Source organism: Ixodes scapularis, unplaced genomic scaffold (assembly GCF_016920785.2).
Source record: "Ixodes scapularis isolate PalLabHiFi unplaced genomic scaffold, ASM1692078v2 PGA_scaffold47__10_contigs__length_4178495, whole genome shotgun sequence".
In the NCBI taxonomy this organism is placed as follows: Eukaryota; Metazoa; Arthropoda; class Arachnida; order Ixodida; family Ixodidae; genus Ixodes; species Ixodes scapularis.
The window spans coordinates 2,800,849-2,825,848 of record NW_024609876.1 but is presented as its reverse complement, the minus strand read 5'-3'; the positions used below and the strand labels follow the sequence as shown (position 1 = coordinate 2,825,848).

The 25,000-nt window shown below is 45.2% G+C and overlaps 1 protein-coding gene across 3 annotated transcripts in view; it reads left to right on the top strand.

The window, feature by feature from the left end:
- Positions 1-21,227, top strand: part of LOC121837538 (MOB kinase activator-like 3) — a gene marked incomplete at its 3' end in the record, with an annotated part of 21,514 nt that extends 287 nt beyond the window's left edge. The window contains 4 exon segments of one of the 3 annotated variants that reach the window (XM_042293148.1): positions 6,851-7,013; positions 10,676-10,769; positions 12,473-12,606; positions 21,112-21,227. In XM_042293148.1, coding sequence (XP_042149082.1) covers positions 6,851-7,013; positions 10,676-10,769; positions 12,473-12,606; positions 21,112-21,227 — 507 coding nt within the window. 3 annotated transcript variants of the gene reach the window in all.
- Positions 21,228-25,000: the final 3,773 nt, after the last annotated feature.

The window sequence follows — 25,000 nt, the reverse complement described above, 5'->3', positions numbered from 1 at the left end:
CGTAGATTCTATCGCGTTTTTCGCTTAAAATGCGGGACGCGACGTCTTTACGCTCGCTTATCTTCCAAAACAAACGGATCGTCAAAGCCCCGAAGCGGACTTGTTTTGATAACTTCTTCGCACGCCCCTGGGCACTTTCGCATTCCGGTCCAAACAGAAAATGTAGTGGCAGCGCTTGCTCTTGAACATGTGCTTGCGATAAGCAGCTGTTCGTACGCACTGACAAGCTTGATCGAGGTGGCGGTGAAAACGGTGGCGATTCTGTGCCTATATGAATTCCGCCGATCATTGCCAGTAGTTCCGTTGCCAACCAACGGCTGTTCGGTTCGCCAGAGGGGTCTTTGACACCGTTGGAGCGTGCCGAGCTTTGCAAAAGTTCACGGAAAGACTTTTCTATTTTTCTATCTTTTTTACGGGTACAAGTAGTTTAGACGCTCGAGCTCGCGGGCCTAGCTCGGGGTCATAACGGCCCTTGACAACTTGCTGTTTAAAACACGGAGTAGTTGCAGTTTTTGTTCATTTTTACGATTAGTTCGATTATGCTAGCGTGCGAGTAAAGGGAGAAGGATCGTACTGTTTCACCGAGCTCGCTCTTGGGGCCTCGGTTGTGTTTTGATCGAAGTCAGGATGAACAGGTTGATGAACTCGTTTAGGGAGGGCACATAATCGTGAAAGATAAAATGCCGGATGGATGGATGGAATACATTAAATAAACGTTGTTGCCAGTTGGGAGTCATATCTGTCGGCCCGTTCGTGGTCCCTTCCTAAATGTGTGACAGTTTGTAAAATCCGGAGAACGATCCAGTACGTAGGAAGGCGTAGTAATTCCTCAAACTGCCTCAAATCGCCCCCCCCCCCCCCCCCCCTTTTTAAAAAAAAAAAAAAAAAAATTGTGGATAGTTTTTTTGTTTTAAAGGCTGCCTTTTCAAGAACGGGAAATAACTAAGGAAGGAGACTGCGTGCGTTAGTGGGCGGCACGTTTTTATGCGTGCCTTTGTCGTTTTTCATTCTTCTCTCTTATCCTTCCGGTATGTTACAACAGGCTCCGCGGGAAGTTTATTATCATCCAACCTTCGCCGTGTCGGTCGCGATAAGCACGAACTCCCCCTCGCCCTACTTCGTAGTCTGGTGCCGTCGAAGTCGCTCCTGCTCGGGCTCTTCTCACACGTCGCCGCCTCAACGTTTTTTTTTTTTTTTTTTTTTTATTATTATTTAGTAGCACTGAGGTGTTCCGCGTTCCCACGAAGTTTGTTTTCTTCCTTCTGGGAACCAGCGACGCCGATGGCTTTGTGTCTCTCGTTGAAGGATGCCCACCCCTCTTACCCACTATTATTATATGGCTTATTACCGAGAAGGCTCGTTTTAACCGAGATTTCGGTCGCATGTCAAAAGATCACCAGGTGTTCGGAATTACTAATCCTCAGCCGGGGAGTGCAAAATGCCCTTCGCTGGTTTAGCGCGTAAACATTGTAAACTTTGAACTGTGTTGCCAGACTTCTACACAAAAATGTCAGATTTTGAGGAAAAAATACTTTATACCACAGTTTGTTTCGAAGTTTGTAGAATAATTGCCAATGTATTTTTACTCAAGAGGTAATATAGATACTTTTAATAATTTAGTTAGTTCGTTATACATTGCACCCCCTACCAAGAGGCATCAGCTCATATTCGATTTCCTGGAGAGCCTAGATTTAAGAGAGAGATCAGCTAAAACCATGGAGCGCCTTTTTAATTTAATTGGTCGCAAGTGTGCTTGCATTGCGTTGTCGTGTGGCGAGGAGAAAAGCAGGTGGAGAGGTGGCTACGCTTGCGAACAATCAATGCGTCCGTCACCTCCTCTTTCAGTTTGTGTTGCAAACGCGGCCCGTAAACCGCCTGACCCCGGTCAAGCAGTTGTGAACATTGAAATCTAGGCACACTAAATTTCCCCACATGCGTGTAATAGTCAAACTTAAACACTTTATGTGCATTGTTTTGCACACTTTTCATCAACACGGGGGGATCTCTCTTACCGGCAGGTGGGGACTGATTAGCTTTTTCTCAAAATGCAACCGGGTTGCATTTTGGCAGTGTCGTTGCACTCTCTTATGTCTTGCGACGAAAGGGCCAATCAGGCTGGAGATTTTGCGACGTGTACTTAACCACAAACATGTCATGACCCCCCTCCCATCCTGCATCTTGCAAGTGCTATCAGAGGTGCGAGGGTGTGGACCTGTAGAACGTGTTCCTCGTGTGAGCAGTTGCTCGAGGAACTCACTTTCTAAAACAATCCGCTCGTTCTCATTGCTTCTATGACGAAAAAAAAGCTCGTAGTGAGGGAACTCTTTCTTGCTGACGGCTGAACTTGTTCTTTTCGTTTGTTGTTCTGACAGGGCCATCTTTCTTGGCATTTGTGTTTAGTTTGGCAAAACTTCCGTTGACTCAAAACAAGCCCGTTGAGAGATATTGCTGCCTGGTCAAAAGTTGTGCGGTGATGGGGACTCGGCTAAAAATTCTCTTTGGAGGAAGGTTGCATTTGGAAGTTCGAGGAAGTTTGCTTCTGAGGTTCGTTTGCAGTCTGCACTTACAGTGAACTGCTCGCGTCGAGGAGAATGGACGATTGTCTATGATTGTCTACAGCCCTCACAAATGTGCGGAATCAACTTTCCCAACTACAAATTAAAGAAAAAAGAAATAAACCTTGTGGAGACTTTAGAAAGAAAAGGATAGTGAGATTAAGATTTGGTTGTGATGCAGCTGAAATATGAGTGGTGTGGATGGGAAACGGCTGCACTACAAAAAGCCACGTGTTGTGAGATGCGTCGTATCTGGTTTTTATCTTGGACAAGTATGCATTTGCTACTCGAGGCTTTGGGTAGATGTGGGGGTGGCCCCCGATTGACGCAGATAAGAGGTTATCTGTGCCAAGCCACACAGGAATCTCAAAGTAGGTGTGTGCTTTGTGTGGATGCAAGGTGGTCCTATCTGCCTGTTTTCTAGGGCATTCTGGGACTCTCAGTGTTACAGTGAGCAAACTTGTTAAAAAAGAATGAATGAAACTTACACTTATTCACACCATTGCCTATGACTTTTCCTGTTTGCAAAATGGTGAATTCCAAAAGGCAGGCCTCCAATTTTTCTGCCTTTTAATGTAGTGTGGGATCCAATTTTTTTGCTTTAGATATCACAAGGACAACACACTGCCTTTGCTGAAGAGCTTGTCAAGGCATAACCGTGCGACGCTAAATAAGTACACACTAAGAACATTTTAACAAAAAGGTATTCAGATGGTGCTTCGACAAAAATGACAAGATATCAGATTTTTGCTTTCGTGAACCTGCATCGTGCCACCATCAGGCTGTAAGGAAAAGACTTTCTATGTAGAGTTGGGCTATTGAAGTGACCTGCACCTGTTATTTGAATTGTTAAGAAGTCATAGCGGCACACAAACTAGCTTTTGTGTAATTTCCTTTAGGGGATGTTTTACGTTTGTTGATTGGACTCTCCTGACCCTGCAGCTCAGCATAGCACTCCTCAGTATTTCATACCTGCCAAATCTCCTGTATTACCCGGGAGACTCCCGAATTTCTACCATCTCATAGTGTTGTACGATTGACAGAAAAATATCCCAGAAAATGCACTTAAACGAGGAATATTTTGCTGTAGCAAAGGACGGCAGCAATGATAGCAAGACCGAGCTGTATCTCGCTAGCATGAGCAGTGCAATACAAATATAATGACATTACCATAAAATACCGGGCAAGCGCCCACTCAAGATTTTGAGATAATCATGAAAAAATGGGGGATGGGCGCTTGTCCGGTCATCGATTCTACATATAAATGTACTGTGCGTATTTTCTCAAATTTTACAAGTTTGGGTATGGGCGCTTAATGGTGGTATGGGCGGATGCACGGTATTCTACGGTATCTTCATGTCAATTCATTGTCAACCAAACATTTTGGGTTTGGTTTCTCCGAACTTGACAAATATGGTATTGGGAAGATTACAGTGCATTACTTCTAGGCAATTGTAACGGCTTTTGAGCTTGAAAACACGGGCTTCGTGTCTTTCTGCAGGGTAACTCTACAACTCGAATACATCGTCATGAGAAGTGGTACTTCCCTCCGTAAAACTATTGATTTAGAATATTTGTTTTTCGTCTAAGAAATGGGCTTCGCTTTTGCTCCCACTCCCTATGAGCTAACATTTGAGCCCTGGCTGGTGACTGAAGGACGACACAGTTTGAATCTACAGGCGGGACAGTGTCCATCCCTCAGAACACACACGTGTGTTTAAAAACCACACGGAACGAGCACTGGCTGACAACTGGAATTTTTTTGGGAAAAAACGAAGCCCATTGCGGTGGTTGTCAGGCTGTCAAGTAACTGAAAAACAAAACAAGCAAAGGAAAAGCTGCAAAATAAAGCAAGAAAGAAGTTGCCTGAAACAAAAAAGAAAGAATTGGAACCAGAGTCGAACCATTTGCAATTTCGAATTCATGTTGTAATGTGCGTAGACCTGCGCACACAAGTGGTGCATGTTTTGCGTCCCACCAGGCACTTCAGCAAACTGCTGTCCATGTTTATTCCCACTGTAGTGTATTGCTCGGTCACAAACCGCAGAGGAAGGGTGTGATTTCGGGATAGTGGAGGACGCGCTTAGCAAATTGGCATTGTAAGATGAAGTGGTAGTGTGGGCTCGGGAAACACCTGAAGCAGAGATAAAGAGCTCTGTGTTGAACTTCAGAACAAGCAAACGGTACCTTCAAACACATGCACAACCATACATAAATGCATGGCACATGCATTTATGCCATGCATTTGGTGTGTTGAAACACATGCCCAAATGCACAACCCACATTGTCCGTGGGAACGGCCTAATCATAACAGATTGCGTGCATCCTTTTTCTATCTGATGTCGATGTGCCGAGAAACTGAGACAGAGGAGAAGGCGAAAGCACACAGGAACGTCAGAACGCCGGCCTCATAGATTGAATGATTAGTGGGTAGACTTAAGGCCTGTTCACACATACAGCGGAGCGCTAAGTTAGCGCTACGTGAGCGCTCCAAGGAGCGCTCATGTGGCGCTTCCTGGCACACGACTTAGTTCTAACACAGCGCGCGATTAGCGCTTCTGTAGCGCCTTGTTAGTGCTCCAGTAGCGCCTTGTTAGCGCTCCAGTAGCGCCTTGTTAGCGCTCCAGTAGCGCCTTGCTAGCGCTTCTTGTACTGCGGTGCTGCAGATTAGCGCGTGCACTGCGGTTCCGGTTCCTGTGGTTGGGTGTGCATCAGCAGCACCATGGTGGACATGTGGGATGCTGAAATAGAAATGCGACAAATGCTCTTACATACGCGATTAGTGCATATGTGTGTGGACGGCTTAACGCCCAGAATAGCCTTCTGGGTGCGCGAAATCTTTCGCCACCGAAATACCAACGGGTACCTGGTGAACCTTGTTCCTAGGCTGAGGGACCGAGACACAGAGCTCTTTCGAAGGCGGTTATTTTTAACTGCGTGTCTTTGAAACCAGGGTCATGCATATCGAATGGAAAGCGATGAGGTCGTACCCAATCAATTAGTCGCTCAAAGTCCATGACCCTGGGTCGCCTGCCCGACCCTTTGCTTGGAGAGCGGCTGTTTTACTTCCTCCTCTTTCAATGCCAAAGGAAAAACAACAACAAAGGAATCGCCGTGCACGCGCTGTTCTGCAGCAGCAAGCACGGCACAAGGAGCGTGAGAGCTCTAACAAAGCGCTTCTGTAGCGCTAACAGAGCACTAACAAAGCGCTTCTGAAGCACTAACAGAGCGCTACTGAAGCGCTAACTGAGCGCTACATCACGCGCTAGGAAGCGCCACATGAGCGCTCCTTTGAGCACTCACATAGCGCTAACTTAGCGCTTCGCTGTATGTGTGAACTGGCCTTTAAAGCTAGCTGCCTTTGTGTCCACTGCACTCGTCGAAACGTTCGAATGCGAGAGCCGGGTGTCGGCATTCCGCGTTCTAACACGTTTCATGAGTGCAGTATAGACAAAAGTTGAGGAAGCGCTTAGGAAATTGTTTTGTTGGAAAATTGTTGGAAAATGATTCGTCTGCCCACTAATCATTCCAACCAGAGCTTGGTGTTCTGACGTCCCCATGCACTTTCATCTCCTCCTCTCTCAGTTTCCTGGTGCATAGACGATAAGCTTGATTGACTTCAGACTTTAAATTTCGGCATCAGTGGCTATCGAAGGTCACGGAAACCTCAACTAACGCTTGCTTTTATGTGCAACGACACGACCCCCCTAGATTGAGCTGCCGGTTTACGAAAACCGCTTTTACTACGATGCTCAAAACGCGTCTCCAGCTGGTGTGTGTACCGTACCTCAGTTTTTGCCCGGTGGCATCTCGCTCGTGCATGGTGCGAGGTTCTCGGCATTGTGTCAGATCCCTGGCACATCAGCTGTGTGCCACCACCAGGTTCATGGTGAACCGCAGCATTACAACATTGTGACACCACCAGATGGAAATCTAGGGGACAAATATAAAGACGCAATAAACACGCCGGTTGGAGATGGAGACGCAGTCTGGGCACCGTAGTTCCCCTATCGGCGTAGTTCCCGCCATAGTTTTGCTGCAATTCCCTCAGCTCTTCGCATATATCTTGCCATAGTTTCCCTGCCATAGTTCTTGTTATAGTTTCCCTCATAGTTTCGGCTGTAGTCCCCCTGCCACAGTTCCCTCTGCCCTAGTTCCCCCCCCCTGTTGTAGTTCCACCCGCCGTAGTTCCACCCACCGTAGTTGCCCCCGCCGGCAGACGCCCGCCAATGCCCGATGGGCGTCTGCCAGGCCCTGCATGAGCTGACGCCGGTGGGTGGGTGACGGGTTCTCAGTCGTCGGTGCAGACGTTCCGGCCCAAGAAGAAGTTTGAGCCCGGCACAATGCGCTACTCCCTCCACAAGCAGGCCCAGGCTTCCCTCAACTCGGGGCTCAACTTGCGCGACGCCGTGCGGCTCCCGCCCAGGGAGGACATGAACGACTGGCTCGCCGTCCACGGTACGATCACTTTTTTGCCTTTTTGGACGGTTGAGTATGTTGCTGACTGCGGGGCGGATTCACGTGACACAATTCCGGCCCGAAATTTCTTGGACTTCGATGAACTTACGCCCATGTCTCTCTTTGTGCGGAGGCAGTGTTCTTTTAGCTCGCTCGAGTTCTTTCTCACCATGATCGACTGCGTTTACTGGAGGAGTTGACGACACGAAGGAGCAACGCCTGGTGCTCAAGCTCTATGCATACAGGTCTTCATTCGTAATGCAGAGGCGCTCGAGAGGTTGACTAATTGAACACCAAAACGTCTCCAGTAGATGCCACCGAAAGGAAACAAAGCATACCTACTAATTGCAGGTTTATGTGACCCATATAAGGTCCCCGGTCAAAGTTATCAAGTACTTTCGACAAAGCCACTCGCCGTGCTTGTGTGTTCAACACCAAAAACGACTACAATGACTACCGTAATCGCCTGCGTGCAAACTAACAAACATGGCAACATACGGCTTGGCGGAAGTGAAAAGGCGTTTTGTAAAGCTGCCCTACAGTCGGTGACAGGATGTCCTCACTATGCACTATTACCAATATTTATATTAGTATGAAAGCGAAAGAACAGAAGATTGCCTAATGTAGCAACTAGAAAAAGCAGAAATAAGATACCGTAGAACATAATTACAGCCATAATAATAGGATAACTAAAGTTCGTAATTTGAACAGGACTAGTAGAATGTTTGTTCAGAAATCAGACATGGGATTTAAACATCTAAAAAGAATCTACCTATATAGGAATTTCACATCTCACACTTACTACGACAGAAGTTTGCTGAGAATGGGTTGTTTCTTAAATATTTGCGACGGTAACTTCCGGTCCTCGAGATGTCTCGAGATGCCTGCTACAGACGACGAGGGCATGTTGAATGACCGATGTCGTCTGCAACGGCTTGAGTCATTCGCATAATGATATGATTTTGATTGTTTATTTATTAGGAACATGATGGGTCTAACAAAACTAATCAGGTTCATAAAAAGAAATGGTATTCGTGTGCAATATTATATCACGAAAATCATTGCACAAATGGAGATCGTCTGCAAAAAATTATGGTACTGCATCGGCGAGAGAAACATCTGTTTAGTAGGTTTAGTACATGATATCAAAGCAGCGCCAGGCTTTGCTTGTGAGTTTGCAGATTGACGTGCATCGCAACGAAGAACCAATTTATTTTACTTCAACACAATTGGTTCGAGACTGCAAATTTTGTTTACACACTCTCCACCACAGCAGGGAAAAAAAATTTCTTGGTTCTTTTGTTTTCAGCAAGATCCTAAATAGCGAAAGAATGTATACTGCGGAAGAACATCGGGCAAGTTTATACATGTTACGGATAGATTGTTTGATTGCACAGATGTGCACTGAATCAAGTGCATTCTGTGCCGTCGTAACTATTTGAAACCCGTGCTGGCCCGCACTTTGACGTCGATGCTCTTTGCGTGGTCGTCGTAACTTATCATCATTACGCGACGGCACTTCATTTTCACTCTTGTCATGGCAATATCGAAGCCTCTCTGGCAGGCATCTGCATGCTAGCTCGAGCACCTCAAGCGTCGATCCAGGTCGTGCACGAGCACTCTTCGCTTTCGAAATGCCATAGAAAGCTGTTCCTGAGAATATAAAGTATCATCACCCCTTTCCAACTTAATGCAACACAGTTGCAGGCTCCATCATAAAGGATGACACGAAGCCATCATGTCGTGTCGTCTTCTAAACAAAAAAACAAAAAAATTGGAATTTTTGTTACAGGCTTTTATTGTCAAGATATGGCACTGAAACGATAGAAAAAGTATTTACTATTAGATATTGAGAAGACGAAATGCTTACCAAAAATTATTTACTTTTTTTTATCAAATTCTAATTCCGTGTCGAGCGTCTGTGAGTTTGTCCGTAGCGACGGCCCTAGCAACGGTTTGTTTGGAGCATGGTGCCTCGTAGTGTTGTCATCATTTGCGGGGTCAGTTAGGGATGTCGTTCCAATCACACGCCTCGTGGAACTGCTTAACTGATTAATGCATTTGTCGAACCAGTTACTGTCAAGACCAGTTAAAACGAAGTCTACGGGAATCAGAAATCACTTCGCTATATCCGCTATTTTGTTATAACTGACTTCGGTTAACAAAGTGCAAAAGGGAATGGGAAATCGTGATCACTTTGCTGTAGCCGCTATTTCGTTATTGCCGACTTCTTTATAACACACAAAATGACCACTTGTTTCACTCGTATTGTCTTCCGCATTTAATTTGGGTAGCTGTCGAGAGAGGCGTTTATCAAACGACAAAGTCGACCGACGCCTGTTGTCGGTTCGTTACGGCGGCAAATGAACGGAACGGAAAATTACAATAGTCAAAAGTTTGGAGAGCGACGTAGGAGGTCGGCGTCTCTCCGGCACGAAGGAGGCGATCGGGTCCAAGTCCTCGCCAACCGCTGACGTCGCAGTCGTTTTTGATGCAAGCCGAATTAGCGCTGAATGTCAACGCGGGCCTCGCGTCCGGCACGCGCTCGAGATACATGCCTGAACGACGGCGGACTCGGACGATCTGGGTGGCAACTACTAGACGGCGCACACTTTTTAAAATAGTATATTAGATAGAAAAGAGGTCAATAGATGAGAAAGAGGGACCTCGTACTATACAGATATAAAACGAGTGGAAAACTAAAATGAAAAATTTGGCCGAAGTTTCATTTCCTATATTAGTCTACCTTTACTTACTACAGCCTCTAATAGGAGGTGTCAGGCGAAAGCGCTTGCACTCGTGGTGAGAGAGTGCGCAAAGGGGCGAGTGCGAAAAAATTAGTGCGTGCTTCGAAGGAAACGCGAAGATACGAAAAAGTGGAGTCCAAATGGACGTGCGTCCACCAGGGACGCAAACTCTGCCTTCCACTTGCGTCAGAGCACTAGCTCTGGCAGGGCCTTCTTTGGGAGACCGTACGTGGCAGCGTTAGCGCCATTGAGGCACAAAATGCGGACCGAGTTGGTTTGTGCAACGTCTCTTGAAGCGAACGGAGGATACATTCTGCATTACTGGTGCCCATGCCATTTAATCTCCTCGTCACCTCTCAAGTATCACTCTTTCGTACCAAACATGCTAGCAAGGAATTTTGGATGTTTTTCGACGTACAATACTGGGTGGGCGCCCACCAGGGGCAGATCCAAAAGGGGGCGCGACGAAAGCAGCCGCTCCCCCCCCTCAAACGAAGTCGACCCCCCTCCCTTCTTGGAGGGCAATTTGACATAGGTGGACCCCCCGGTGCACACGAAAATTTGGGAGACTAGTATCCTTAAAAATTTTCTGCACCCCCCCCCGCCCCAAAACAGAGTTCTGGATCCACCCCTGGCGCCCACCCAAAGTTTGAAGATAATCTGATAAAACGCTTCCCTTTACGAGTCACATAAAATATTGATCCTTCGATTCCAGTGCCATTTCTTCAAAGGATCGACATACATATTATGAAAGACAATACAAAACATTTGCCATCAGTTGATGATGCTGAAGACAACAGCACGCACAGAACGACATACAAACGACAAGATCGTTAGTCTTGTGACCTTGTTTATTATGATTGTCGTGACTTGTCTCCGAACCAGCGAATTGATTGTCCTGTACACTCTGCGCAGTGGTGGACTTCTTCAACCGGATCAATCTCATTTATGGAACCATCTCGGACTACTGTACGGAAGAGAGCTGTCCAAGGATGTCCGGCGGACCCAAGTAAGTCCCTCTCCTCCGGTGTTTCGTGCCGCAGGCATTTGTTTTTTCATACTGAAATGTTTCCCTGGCTTCTTTAAATGACTGTTCTTGAACGAGGGTCACAACTCTATGATATATTTTGTTCACTCTGACTTCAGCAGTCTTTCTTCTGAGAAAGTAAATACATTGTCAAGTTTATTGGAGAAAAGGATTATATTAGTCTGCCTGAAATCAGCCGAGTCAGTGTGAGATTTCTCTCAGGTTGTAGCCCTCGGTTCAAGTTTTAGGAGTTAGCGTGCATTAATGGCAGCCTCAAACAATGCGAAACATTTTCGTTGGTTCCTCATGCAATGAACAATGTATATAACGCTGGGATACAATTCTGTGAAACCTTATGAGTCGGAAACAGTCCGAAAATAAGTGGTTTTTCTAATATTTCACTCGGACTACATGCAATGTCCACAGATCAGTTTACTTCTTTTCACATAATATTTCTAAAAGGAGCATATTGATAAATTGTAAAATATAAGGCACCTGCAGCCTACCGCCAATATGTTGCTTGCAAGACGAGATTCGCAACGGTTTGTTTGACAAACTAGAATGACAAAAGAATGAAACACCTTTTCCTGCCTGTACCGTCTATTGGGCAATGGTACACATTTTGCACGCACATTCCTTGATTAAAAGATTCCATCATTCGAAGGAATTCAGCTGTCCTCTTTAATGCTGAAGCACTGGAAGTTCACTGCTGCCTTTTTGGAAGATATTTTTTTTCATCAACTATTATACACTTTGTCTCGCTTATTTTTTTTATCTCGAGGAGCCTTTGACAGCTCACGGACTTTGTTAAGAATAATACACATCGTACTCGGGAGCTAGGTGGAGGCGTCGTGAAAGCATCTGGAAAGTAGTCACGCATCAGTGAATGTTTCACTTGCACTAATTACACTGGGGTAGCACTTTACCTAGGGCCAAGAAGGCTCGAAATAATTTGAGTACCCGCTGAGTACTTTGGGGAACACTCGAGCTCCTAGGAACCTGGTTTGTGAGACCTCGTTTGCATGTTTTATCTAGACCCTTATGAAATGCATCGATAGCCGTGCCGTTGCTTATACTAACTCGTTACTTTTATCGGTAATGAAGTAACAACTTTGTTTTGTTTTGCAAACGGAAGGGTAATTTTTTTCTCCTCACGACTCGGAAGCGCCACGCGGATTAGCCAGCAAAAGAATATGACAACGTCATCTAAGTTCTCGCTTTGCTTGACAAGCACTAGAACAATCATTCTAGATGCCAAATTCTTGAGCTCATAAACTTACAGAAAAAGTAGACTGTGATTATCGAGCTAAGTAACACATCCTCCTCGGGAACAAGCATGATACTCTAGTACTTGAGCCAACGACGACTAACGGTACTTGGTTTTTCCTTTTAAGTGGAGTGTGCACGTCCTGTTTCGTCCTTAGTAGTATGAACTATTGGGCTAGTTGGTACGAGTTCATCGTAGAAGAACAGCGCGAAGGAGACAAGGACAAAAAGGGAGGACTACACAGGACAAGCGCTGTCCTGTGCAATTCCTCCTTTTTGCCCTGATCTCTTTCGCACTGTTTTTACTCAACAATTTTATCTCTTTTTTTCGACAGGAGGCAGCTCGTCCCTCGTTTTAAAGAATAAAAACGCCTTCAGTCAACGGATGTCTTCTAACCGGTTGTTTCTTGGTGCCCCAGGTTCGAGTACCTCTGGGCAGACGGACACAAGTACAAGAAGCCGACGGCGCTGCCCGCGCCCCAGTACATCTCACACCTGATGGACTGGGTGGAGGCGCAGATCAACAACGAGGACATCTTTCCCGTCACCATGGGTGAGAACTTACCCACCTACCCACCTTCTCCTTGCCACAACAAGCACGACGGCCGAACGGCTCGTCTGTCGCCAAGAGAACGGTGCCTGGAAGGTGTCTCCAACCTGTGCGTTTACTGCGTCCAAATCGTGGTCGCTCGAAATCCGCCCAATGGCGTAACAGAAGTGTCCCGCCGTCGTATGTTGCCCTGGCAACTGCGGCGAATGTAGCAAACGCCCATTCTTCTGTGGGTCGCCCTCCAGCTCGGCAGTCATGGAAGCTCCCGCGGTCCGACGACAGCGACGCTTGCGTCTACTTGCGTTTTCTTCCCGAACTTGTACGCCCAAGTGCCAAAGTCGTGACATCCGACAGCACCGCACTCGGTCATTTGTGGCCACTTGGGTACCGCTTTGGATGCAAGGGAGGAATAGGACGCCAAACAGACCAGTCGCAGACGCGTTCCAATCGCCGTACCGAGAGACGAGCCTTCTTTCATGGTTCTGGATCGGCGATGCTGCAGTCCGACCTTCGGGGGCTTACAATTCTTGTAATAAATTTAGAGGAAACTGTTTGTCGTCGGTGTTACCGACGGACCCTGGGTGGGCCCAGAGTATGACAGGTAATGCGAAAAGGCCGCAAACGACAGCTCCGAAGGTCGGCGCTTAGTCTTTCTATTGCGGAGCGTGTTACGTGGCTGTCGCCTAGCGGTTTGCGGTAACACACCCTCGCAACAAAGAGCATAGCACAAGTGCTGCACTGGTCTGGTTGTCCACGCCGATTGAGAGTCTGGCCAAACACTGGCGGGGCCGGGTTTTGGTGGGCGACGCAGAAAATGCGGCACTACATCCTTGTTGTCGGGAGGTGTTAAGCAGTGCACAAATGGGGGAGAGTGTGCGAGAGACGGAAGAGCGTGTGCTTGGCAGGGCACGGGGAGATGTGACATAACTGGGTCAAGGCAGGGGTACCCCAAGAGGTGCGAGTTTTGTGTTCCATTCATCGGGCGCTAGCTTCAGGCGCAATCTTTCGGAGACTCCACATGCGACAAAATTTGCACCGTCGAGGCCTAAAATGTGTACCGGGCTCTTCTGTACACAGCCACCGCGAAGCAACACACGGTGCATTCTGCGTTGCCACTGCCTTTGCCGCAATATTTAGCTTGGTTACACGAGAGAACATTGCGGTCGTGCGTTGTACGAGGAAAAACTGAAGTTGACAAGCACTCAACTAACTCGAACCATTTGATTATGTTGCAACGAAACAAGCACGCTCAATGCATCACCTGCTTTCTTTTCTTGCTCTTCTGTTTATTGCACCCTTAAAGGCCCAGCAGAGCATTAAGTAAAGGGGAGCAGTGAACAAAAAAGTGAACAAAGCACTCATTATGCACCACTACCCATATTAATAAAATAAAAGAATGAAGGAATGTCGGACGTAAATACAACAATGAAGAACAGGTATAAAATACAAAACATAAATACAATCATTGAGCAGTGTTTGGTAAAGTACATCTAAAAAGTGCCTCAGCTAAAGTGCAAAGTAACTGGGATGTGATGTACTTTGAGTAAAGTAGCAAGTACACTGGGTGCAATGTACTTGAAATAAAATGCTACAAATAGAATGTACTTTCAAAGTAAAGTACAAGCACTTTTTAACACAATACTTTTGTATTCCCTTTCATTACACTACCGTATTTACATGATTCTAAGCACCCCTCGATTCTAAGCACCCTCCCCCAATTCTCCAGTCGGAACGGTAAAAAAAAGTTTGCACGCGAATGTAAGCACCCCCATTTTTGCGTCCGAGCGCCGGCACGCGGGCACGCGGCGAGACTTGCGGATTGTCGTATACTCAGTTTCAGCACCGGTGGATAGATGGCGGCACATATTCCACGACTGTCGCACCACATCGCAGCCGCCACGGCCGCCACGCGCGTCCGCCATCGTGATTAGATTACGCCATTGCGCCGCTGCCCGTCGCCAACTGTCGCCCGTTTTGCTAGTGTGCTGTCTTGTTAAGAAGTGGTTCGAGTTTGATCAGCATGAGTGCGAAGCGGAGCTCCTACACGCTAAAATTCAAGAGAATGGCGATCTTGTTTGCGGAGGAGAACGGCAACCATAACGCGGCTGAGCAATTCGGTGTTGACCGCGCTTGCGTGATCCGGTGGCGGAAAGCACGGGAACAGATCTTCAAGGGTGCTACCACACGCAAGAAGTTTACTGGACCACGCCGAGGCCGTCACCCCGAACTAGAAAAAGAACTGTGTGAGTTTGTCCGCAGCGAAAGGTGCAGCGGCTTCGCTGTCACCGCTGACGCAATGCAAACAAAAGCCCTGGAGATCGCGACAAGGATGAATATATCCCGTGCCGTGTTCCGCGCCAGTCGAGGCTGGGTTGAACGCATGATGAAAAGGAACGGCTTTTCTCTAAGACGTCACACAACAACATGCCAGAAGCTCCCCCTCGACTATGAAGATAAGCTGGTGAAATTTCAGCAATACGTAATGGAGCTCCGAAGGAAGTCCCACTATGTCCTTGGTCAAATCGGCAACGCCGACGAGACTCCGGTCTACATCGACATGCCAAGGACGTGTACGGTGAATGAAGTCGGCGCCCGGGAAGTTCGAGTCCGAACAACCGGCTATGAGAAACAGCGTGTCACTGTGATGCTGTGCGTTACAGCTGACGGCCGGAAGCTGCCTCCGTACATCATTCTAAAGCGAAAGAACATGCCCAAGAATGAAACTTTTCCTTCGGACGTCGTTGTAAGAGTCCAGGAGAAGGGCTGGATGACCAGTGACCTAATGCTCGACTGGATTGAAGTTGTCTGGAAGCAACGGCCAGGAGCATCGCTCGGCGCACTCGAGGGAACGAAGTCGATGCTCGTGCTCGACGCGTTCCGCGGCCACCTTACCCCGGAGGTGAAAGAAGAGCTCGGAGGCTGCAACTGCGATCTCGTAGTTGTGCCGGGCGGGATGACGCCAGTGCTGCAACCGCTTGACGTCTCGATAAATAAGCCATTCAAGGAGAACTTGCGGCAGGAATACGAAGACTGGATTCGCAATCCCGACCGGAAGAAGACGCCAACTGGAAGGCTGCAGAAAGCCTCCGCGTCAACCGTTGCGATGTGGATATCGGACGCATGGAAGAGGGTCCAACCCGAAGTCGTCGTGAAATCTTTCAAGAAATGCTGCATCACTAACTGCATGGACGGGTCTGAGGACGATGTCCTGTGGGACACCGAGAGCAACGCCAGCGGCAGCTCGAGCAGTGGCACTGACGACTCGCCGTCGAGCGCGTCGAGTGACAGCGAGTGAGCGTGGTGGATATCTAGTAGACTGGAATTCTCTTCCATGCTTGTTGGAATTCCAGTGTATGATCTACTTTTGCATTGCCGTAACATAAACTTGTATTTCTACTGTAAAATTGGTGAGATTCTGGCATTTTTCAAATCTAAGCACCCCCCCCTACTTGTGCATCACAGGCGCAAAAAAAAAGGGGTGCTTAGAATCGCGTAAATACGGTATATATACAGTGTTTTTTAACTGGTATGCATTGCCCCAGGGGTAATCGGGGGTTCATCACTTATTTTCGGAAATGGCAGCAAATATTGGATAAACTCAGGTGGCCACAGAGTAGTTATTTTCAGAAATGCCGCCAAATTCAGAAGTCCCTCCAACTTCTAAATTTGTTGCCGCCTGTAGTAGCTGGTTCCACCCAAGGGGGTTAAATGTCCTAGGAGAGAGCACAATGTCAGCCCTGTAGCTTCCACAAGCAATCCTCTCGTAGAGTGATATTTTAAATGGATGACCGTATTTTTCAAAAAAAGGAGGCGCATTTGACAGATATGTTTACGTCTTGTTTCTCCGAGAAGGAGAGGGAACGGCTTCGCGTCTTCTCCGCCACGCCGCCTTTGGGGGGCGAAACGAAGAGAGGAGGAAACGTGATATCTTGATGTCACGCGTCTCGTTGGCCTCGTTCAGTCCCAACCTCTTTTTCCGAAAATTTGGCTGTCTATTCGAGATATCTAGGGTTGTGCGAATATTCGAAATTTCGAATAGTAGTTCCGAATAATATATTATTCGATACTCGCTTCGAGAAGAACTTCACTATTCGCGTTTTTCGAAGTGTTGATTGCGGTGGGTTACCCCCGTTGAGTGTGCTTCTTACCGAGCACTGGTGCATTGCGGAGAAGCAATACCCGCGGAAGCAAGCTTCGCGGGTGTTGCTTCTCTGCATTGCATCGGTGCTCGGTAAGAAGCGCACTCAACGGAGTAACCTGTCGCGATAAACACTTGGAAAAGTATGAATATCACAGTTGCGTGTTTGGACGAAAACCATACATTCAAAGCGGGATGGTGCATGCGCTGTATATGAAAATAAAAGGAAACTTTGTGGATGTGTATACTGTAAAACCCTTTATTTTCGGGGCCCCTATTTTTCGCGAATCGGTCACAGAGGACATATCGCGGCCACTAAATTTTGCGAATTCCAGAGACCTGCATTGAAATTCTTGAAGACCAAAATTTTTGCGTGCCTTTAAGTTTTGCGAATTTTTCAATTCGCGATATTTGCGAAAATTAAGGGTTTTAGAGTATCTACATTGTAGTAAATGTTTTAAAATTAAACTGACTGTTTTGCAAGAATATATGTTGGGCAGAGATGCCCTTACAACCGGCGTTCATCGTGCACGAGTCATTCTTTTTTACCTCTAAATTTAAGAAAAAAAATATTTAAGATTTGTAAATTCACTCAATTGGGTATAGTTGGCCATTTCCATTGGATTCATTTTATGTTAGACTTGTTGTTTACTTACCATCCCGAGACATCAGAACTTCTGAGGTCACAGTTCATAAATATAGATAGATTAAACTTGGCTTATAAATGATTAGGTGGAACAACCTTCACAAGTTTCGCTGGGGTTTTGTCTAAGTATTATGTTATAATAGTGAAAGGCGTGGAAAAACTATTTGATATTCGATTCGAAAATATTCGGCCAAAACCACTATTCGCTTCGAATTCACTTTGAACTCAAAATCCACTACTTGCACAAGGCTAGAGATACAGCCTTACAAGTAGTGTTGTAGGGATTCTAGCATCCCGTCTACAGCTCCTGCATTGTTTTCTGAAATCCAAATTTTGGTTCATCATCCCTTTAACAAAAAAAAAGTGATTGTGCAGTCGAACCGGGGATAATTAATCATAATGTGACACCAAAGATTATGGTGCGAAAAAATTAAGGAACTTATAAGTCGAAGAAAAAGACGCTGTAGAATCTGTCAAAACATTGTGATGTTTTCCTCTGTTGTTTTTTCCTTCGACTTTAAAGTCTAATTTTTTCGCACCATTGTTTCGGTTGTCACGTTACGATTAATTGTCCTCTCCTAATAGTTTTAACTTCCTCGCTTGCCCTGACCGAGCAAGAAGTAGCGAAAGTTCAAAAAGCTACGGGAAAGCCGCCCCCAGAACAAACGAAGCAATGCGTCGTCTGCTCACTTTTCTGGTGAGAGTAGAATATACCTCCCAGTATTTTTTCAGAATTGACAAAGCATTGTTTTGTGATACAAATTTAACATGTCCAAATTGGGCAAATGTACTTTGAAGTCAGGAGTTGTACTTCCTTTGGAAAGTACCAGAAAAAAAATACTTAGAAGTACAAGAACATACTCAGAGAATATGTGTCAAGTAAAGTACAAGTTTTATAAACCTACTTAAAGTGGTACTTTAAGTAAAATGTACTTCAAGTACTTCCCAACACTGTCATTGTGAACATTAATAAGTCAGTGATAGAAGTGCTGCACCATTTGTGCCAAATTGCGCCGTGAGCGAAAGTCTGCTACATCTTGCGCCGAAGTGCCATTTTGGCTAAGAATTGCGCCACACCTGCGCCGAGATGGGCAAAAAGAAAAATTTATATATTTTTCTTATTGGTTGACCCTAATATTTAAAGAAGTAGAAAGAAAGAAAAACGGTAGAAATATGTATTTCACAGCATCTCTACTCACCATATACGTTGTTTCATCTAAGGTCAGAGCACAGTCGACGGCTCGAGCATGTACAAGACGAACACACATAGTAAAAGTGCAACTCACGAGACATTCGCTGCCTTTGATTGGTTTAGTCGACGAAAGGACACGTACAGGAAGATAGTCAGATGACCTCGATGTCGCGCTTTGACGTTGTTTGGCTAATCCCATTGACTCGTAACGTTGGCTGTGCTTTATATTGAGGTAAAACAAAGTTTTAAGATTGCTCGACCACCCCGCTGGCCGGTTGATGCGCTGGCGGCTTCATCATCGACGTCCTCTAGTATTTCAGAAGATGTCTGCGATGTCAGGAGCCGAAAAGTTGCGAGAAAACTTTTGCAGAATAGAAGGATGGCGGCTGCTGCGATAGGACAGAACCAGGCTCTTGTACTCCTGGTGAAATCACTCGATTGTTATGTTTGCCGTATGCCTCCGTGGCGCCTTTCACCAGCCCATGCGCGTCGAGCTTCACCGCCTTGCACCGAAGTGCTAACAGTAGCTGCTGGCATGGGTGAGCGTCTGGTTTAGCACGATATACATGTAAGTTATGCTCAGTTATATTGCAGGTCCACATTCTTTGATCTCGATTATATGATCTTGTTTCCAAATGCTGCGTCAAAAAAAGAAAAAAAAAAACGCGGTGCTTTATTTGAATAAATGTAAGCGCAAGAGTAGGTTTTCATAATATTTCTGGGTGGCTTTTTTCAGTTTTTAATTATCAAGTCTTGAGTTTGGTAACAATCAAATTTAACAGGCACATTTTTGCTGATAGATGTGTTAGCGATTATGTTGGTTTTTGGTGGAATTTTAGAGAAACAATACATACAGGCTAAATAAACTGGGTGTATAAATCGGGTGTAAAAGTGCGAGGGAGGCTTTATACATGGTTGAAAAAAGCCAGAGACTGCGGGTAAACGGCTTTATCTTAACTAAAGTGTGATTAATTTCTCATCAGTTTTTTTTTTTTGTATCCATTTTAAATGGAACCTACTCTGAACAGAGCCTTATTTCTAAAAACAAAGCTCTATGTACCTTTTGTCACCTATTTGTTCTTATTACAAAAGGTAATAAGTAGTATGCCCCAGTATCAACGAGAAACCCTTTGTCATTATCATATATAAACTTATTTAGCAATGCAATCAATTATTTTTTTTATTTTTGAGTGATATGCTAACAGACCTTGGCATCTGCTACAAAAGTGTCAGTGGCTGCTCCGAACGAATATTTTGCCTGCTACAGAACCTGCTCCAAAGGGTCAAATGCCACTTCCATCACTGATAAGTTCACTAGATGTCATAACAACAGAACTAGTCCCTTATGGAAACAGTGAGGTAAATGATTTACGAAACAAGATGGTGTCGCTCTCTTCCTCACACTTTTTCTCGGCTCTTAAGGTTTGCCAGACGCTAGTCCCGCCTTTACCCCCTGTCCAGGTGCTGGGTAGTTTGCTCAGGAAACAAACTTGAACCGCATCGACTCTCTCTTTGCAAAAACCAGTGTGTGTAAGCGAAATAGATACCTGTTTCATGCTTCATCATAAGAGTGTTGAAAGAAAATTATCTTTATGCAAGGGATGAAGTTGGTGTACTCAGAATGTGTTTCACAGTGTTCTTTGCTGTTTGTGGCAGACTTTCTTCTTTGATATGCCGATATAAGCTGAAGGAGAGGAGGAGAGGACGTCGCAGCACCGAGCTTTGTTTGGAATGATTAGTGGGTAGACGTAAAGCTGTAGCTGCTTTTGTCTGTAGTCACACTTTGAACGGGAATGCCGGCATTTGCATTCAAACTGGGAGTACACGGGTGTTTTTCAGCTTCAGTGTCTCCTCTTGGGCACAGTGGTAAAGCGTTGGGCTCGTAACCGTGAGTTCAATCCCCATCGGGTCGCATTTAGAAGTTTGTTCTTCTCATATAATTCTGTACAAAAGAATGCATAATTAAGAGGAAATAGTAAGTTTGTTCTTTCATCTCGTATAATTAAAATTTTTTGTTAATTATGCATTCTTTTGTACAGACAGTCCTCTGAAGTTTGTGTAATGCCCAAGTCCCACTAGAGTGACAAACAAGAAGAACCGACAGTGACAAGCCTCGAACCAGATTTTTTTGCGATTTGAAAGGCCTTGTAGAACACGCGCGCACGAGGGTACCTTTGGCAGGCTTGCAGTCACTAGTGCTTACTTGACGAGCACCGAACGATTAAAAGCCTGCCAAAGGTACCATTGCGAGCCTGCTGCATGTGTTGAAGGCTTGTTCGTGTTGGTTGTTTTTGTTTGTCGCTGTAATGGGACTTTGGCATTATACATTTCCTAAACGGTTTCTGGGGCGTGCCATGGCACTTCCTTAAACACATTCTGCGTTAAAATTGCTTTGCATTCTCCTTAAAGTTTCACGTTCATGCCTCGCGTCTACCGCTGGACTGTACGGAAGTTTGGCAACAAAGCATTCTAATGTCGGACACATTAGCCCGCCACCGTGTTTCTAAAGACCGGACGTTTCTGTGCACGCAGATGTCCGGTTCCCTCGCAACTTTGTACCCACCTGCAAGAAGATTCTGGCGCGTCTGTTCCGGGTCTTTGTCCACGTCTACATCCACCACTTTGACAAGTTGGTTGCCATCGGCGCCGTAAGTTTCTTTGAAGTGTTTCCAATTGGCGTGCCGTGCGTTTGCCGAGCCATTGCCGAGCATATGCTGAGCTTTCGCCGAGCTTTTGCCAAGCTTTTGCTGAAGGTACTGTTCGTATCTGGTTGGGGGCGTTTGCCAGAGCCAAATGTGAACGCTAGACTATCGGTTTTAACGGGTCGTCAATCTATTTGTCCACTTGGCTAGGCATGTTGTCACCTGCCACAAAGAGGCAGCTAGGTAGGGTATGTCTTTAGATTTGCAGCACAATTAAATACCTGGGTGGAGAGTTATCTAATAGCATCATTTTCCTGTGGTTGGGGAAAAATTTTCTGTTGGGATTGAATAAAAAATTGTGTCGCAGGCTGCTTTAAAATTTATTTTGACGAAACTTGCAATAAAATTTGTATCCTTATTGTTCTTCGAGGTAAACACCTCGGTAGCCGAAACGCCAGTTTTTGGTTTTACAAGACTCCTCAGGATTGCACCTGATGGCTGGGTAGATAACTTTAGCAGCACAGATTTTGGAAATCATTGTCTTGGGTGAGCGTAAAAAATTTGACAGCCCGAAACTTGAAGCTTTTTTTATACTACGCTTGATTACAGTCGCCAATTGATTTTTTGGGTTCTGAGGGGACCCCTAAATTGTCCAAATGCTCAAGTGGTCTAAAAAATTGATTTCAGCCAAAATATCAAATTTTTGCGCATATTCCGCTGCGTATTGTGCACTTTCCACTTGCCTGATGTCAATTTTAAGTTCTCGTGCAACTTCCACTTTATATTCACTTTTCACTTGTATTTTTGTTTGTTTGTTTTTATCATGGTGCTGTGCTTTGTTGGCACAAACAGTTAAGTTGAAGTTGATGCAATTTGGCACTATTTGGAGACAATGTTTAGTCCACCAAGCTCGCTTCAATACTAAGCCTATCAGCAAAAAAACCTTGGCGCTCAAAGACCGTAAGAGCAGCAGACAGCTGCTCTTCTCGTGGTCGCACTCGAAAAACATTGACCACGAGAAAAACTGGAATAAGAATGGGCCGACGGTGGCCATGTTGGCTATAGCAGAACTGGAAAACCCAACTATAGCCTCAGCCTAGCTTGTTCATTGTGTATGAGGTGGTATCGAGGCTACAGGGTTAGCGGAACAAAAGTTTGCAAAAAACAATTCTGTTTTGCTAACCTTTTGAACAGGCAGACGCGCGTGCATAGCGATAGCAAAGTTGGAAGCGTTCATTAAACTTTAGTTACCATAGCACTTGTCCTGTGTGCTTCTTCGTCTTTTTGTCCAGTCTTTTTTGCAATATTTTTAATGTGAATATTTATTGTTCACATTAATTTTTGTTATTATGAAGTTTGACATGTGAACTGTCATTGATGTCCTTATCAAATGACAAAAGCGTTCTTATTTTAATTAAGACTCACAGTTTTATTGCAAGTTTTAGAACTTAAGCAAAACAGGAATTTGGGTGCTAAAAATTAGTCTATTCTGACATTATTTTGGTGGAATATAGCATTTGATTTTCCTTTGATTCCGTGCTTAAAATTACCATTCACAGCAGTTCATACCCTCCTTCATCAGTCAGCACCTCGTTAAAGTGCCTGGTGTTTTTGCAGGCGTCTAAAGAGCTAGTTTTGTGTTTGAGGAGCTCAAACCTTCCATGGAGTTGATGCTAACAGAAGAGTGCACAGAAGTGGTAAGGCAAAGGGAATAATGTCTTTTAATTGGGACAGGCCAACACATGAATTTTAGCATAATATTTGTGCTGGTATAAATGAAAACAAAGTGCATGCTTTTATGCTCCAAAAGTGTTTTTTTCTGCTTCAAAATTATTGTTTGGCTGCTCCAGAAGGTGCTCCAAAATGACTTGGACCAATCACATCACTGCTAATATGAAGACTATAAATAGCCTCAGCAAGGCGAACCACCGTGCTAGCATAACGATTATAGTTTGCCAAAGACAAAACAAATAGCGACAGCTCCTGCGGTGTGCGTGCCTTTGCGTTTAGGCGGGCACTTTCAAATGTGTATCCACCGTTGTACGTGTACGGCAACCACTGTCAAAGTGTTGAAGAAAAATAACATTGGTTTGCAGAGTCATTTGGTTTATGTTACCATATTTCCTGGACCACAGTCAGCACTCAGTGCATAGTCGGCAAGGGCAAATTTTGCTCGACAAAAAACATTTTCTTAGATAGTCGGCACCCAGTTCATAATCCGCATGTAAAAGAAAATTATCATGCACAGCACGCCTTAAAAATTGCTCGTTTTGGCAGCGCACAAAAAGGCTTGTATCATCAGAAATCATCATTGACATCATCAACCATTTAAAAAAATCTCTCATATAAAATGATTTGAGGGGTGTGACTTCTGCGCCGATTTCGCTATTTTGACTCAAACCCAATTTTTTGTGCCTAGCTGCGCCAAAAACGCGAAACCGGTCGAAATTGCGCCACACTGCACTATGGCAACACTCTCAAAAAAAAAAAAAAAAAGTTTGTGGTGGCGCTAGATTTAGTGGGAAACGACAGCTTGGTTGGCAGCATTTAATCTCATCGTAGTAAAGTACACGGCACGGGTACAGGGTGGCGCAAGCAACCGCCGGATTCGAAGATTTCAGCTGTAGTACCCTTCTATACCTATGATACGTGGTCTTTTCCCGATTTTCCTACTACCTTCCACTGTCATTTGTGACTGTATGCTAACAGTGCGTTACCACACGGTCTCGCTGTCTGGCGGGTGGTACGACGCACAGGCTATCAAGATGAGCAAACCTAAGTATTTCTTTTGTTCCGAGAGTAGACCTTTCCTTAAAAGTGCTATTGAGCGCCTCCATTGTGTAATTGTTGATTCGTGTCCGTAATCTCGTCAAAATGGACGGCGCCATTGCCGTGAGTACTTTCAGTTATCACATACGTGCTTCCAGTGCGTGAGCAATCAAATGAATCAGTTGCACGCCCATATTTAGTGTGCCTATGCTGCTCACTTTTGTGGGGTGTTTTTTTTCTATCTGCACGGGCTTTCTACGAGCGTCTGATCGATGTCTGGTTCTGGGAAACCGTGCTTGCTCTCAAATCACCGCTTTAAAAAGTTTCGCACTCCAATTGCGCTTTGGCACCAGTTCGTATAAGCTTGAGGTACCTGGTGCCCACCGAACTTTGCAGCAAACTTGTGTTTCCTGTCCTCATCTATGCGCATAAAACTCGCGTTTGCCTTTTCCGCTTTTTTTTTTTTTTCTTTTATATTTTATTTTGGCGCATATCAGCGCTGATGACTTATTGGAACCAGGGTGGACAAAAATAATGATTAAAAAAGAGAAATTTGATTTATGTGATTTATATTAGATTTTTTTTATGATTACGATTTCTAATAAGCTGCTCTAACATTTTCTGCTCCTAATCTGCTCCAAACTGGAGATTTTTGTGCTTCCAAGTTGCTCCAAAATGCATAAATTGCTGCTGCAAAACAAGAATTTTGTGCTCCTAAGCTGCTCCAAAATCCGGATTTTTCTGCTCCAAAAATTGCTTTTAAATCTGTTTAACCTGCCTGACCCCTTTGATTTTGAAAAAAAAACTTAGTATAATGAGCATTTGTTGATAGTCCGCACCGCACAAAATTAAACGTGCATAGTCTGCAGAATATAGTCCAAAAAATGTGGTAACTTATTTTCTCGTGTGGGTTTTTGCCGAGTCTTGTTGTACCGTTTTCTCCCCTCCGATTCTTACACCCTCGAGTTAAATAAATTTAGGAATTATTTAAGATTTGCTCCGGCCTCTCG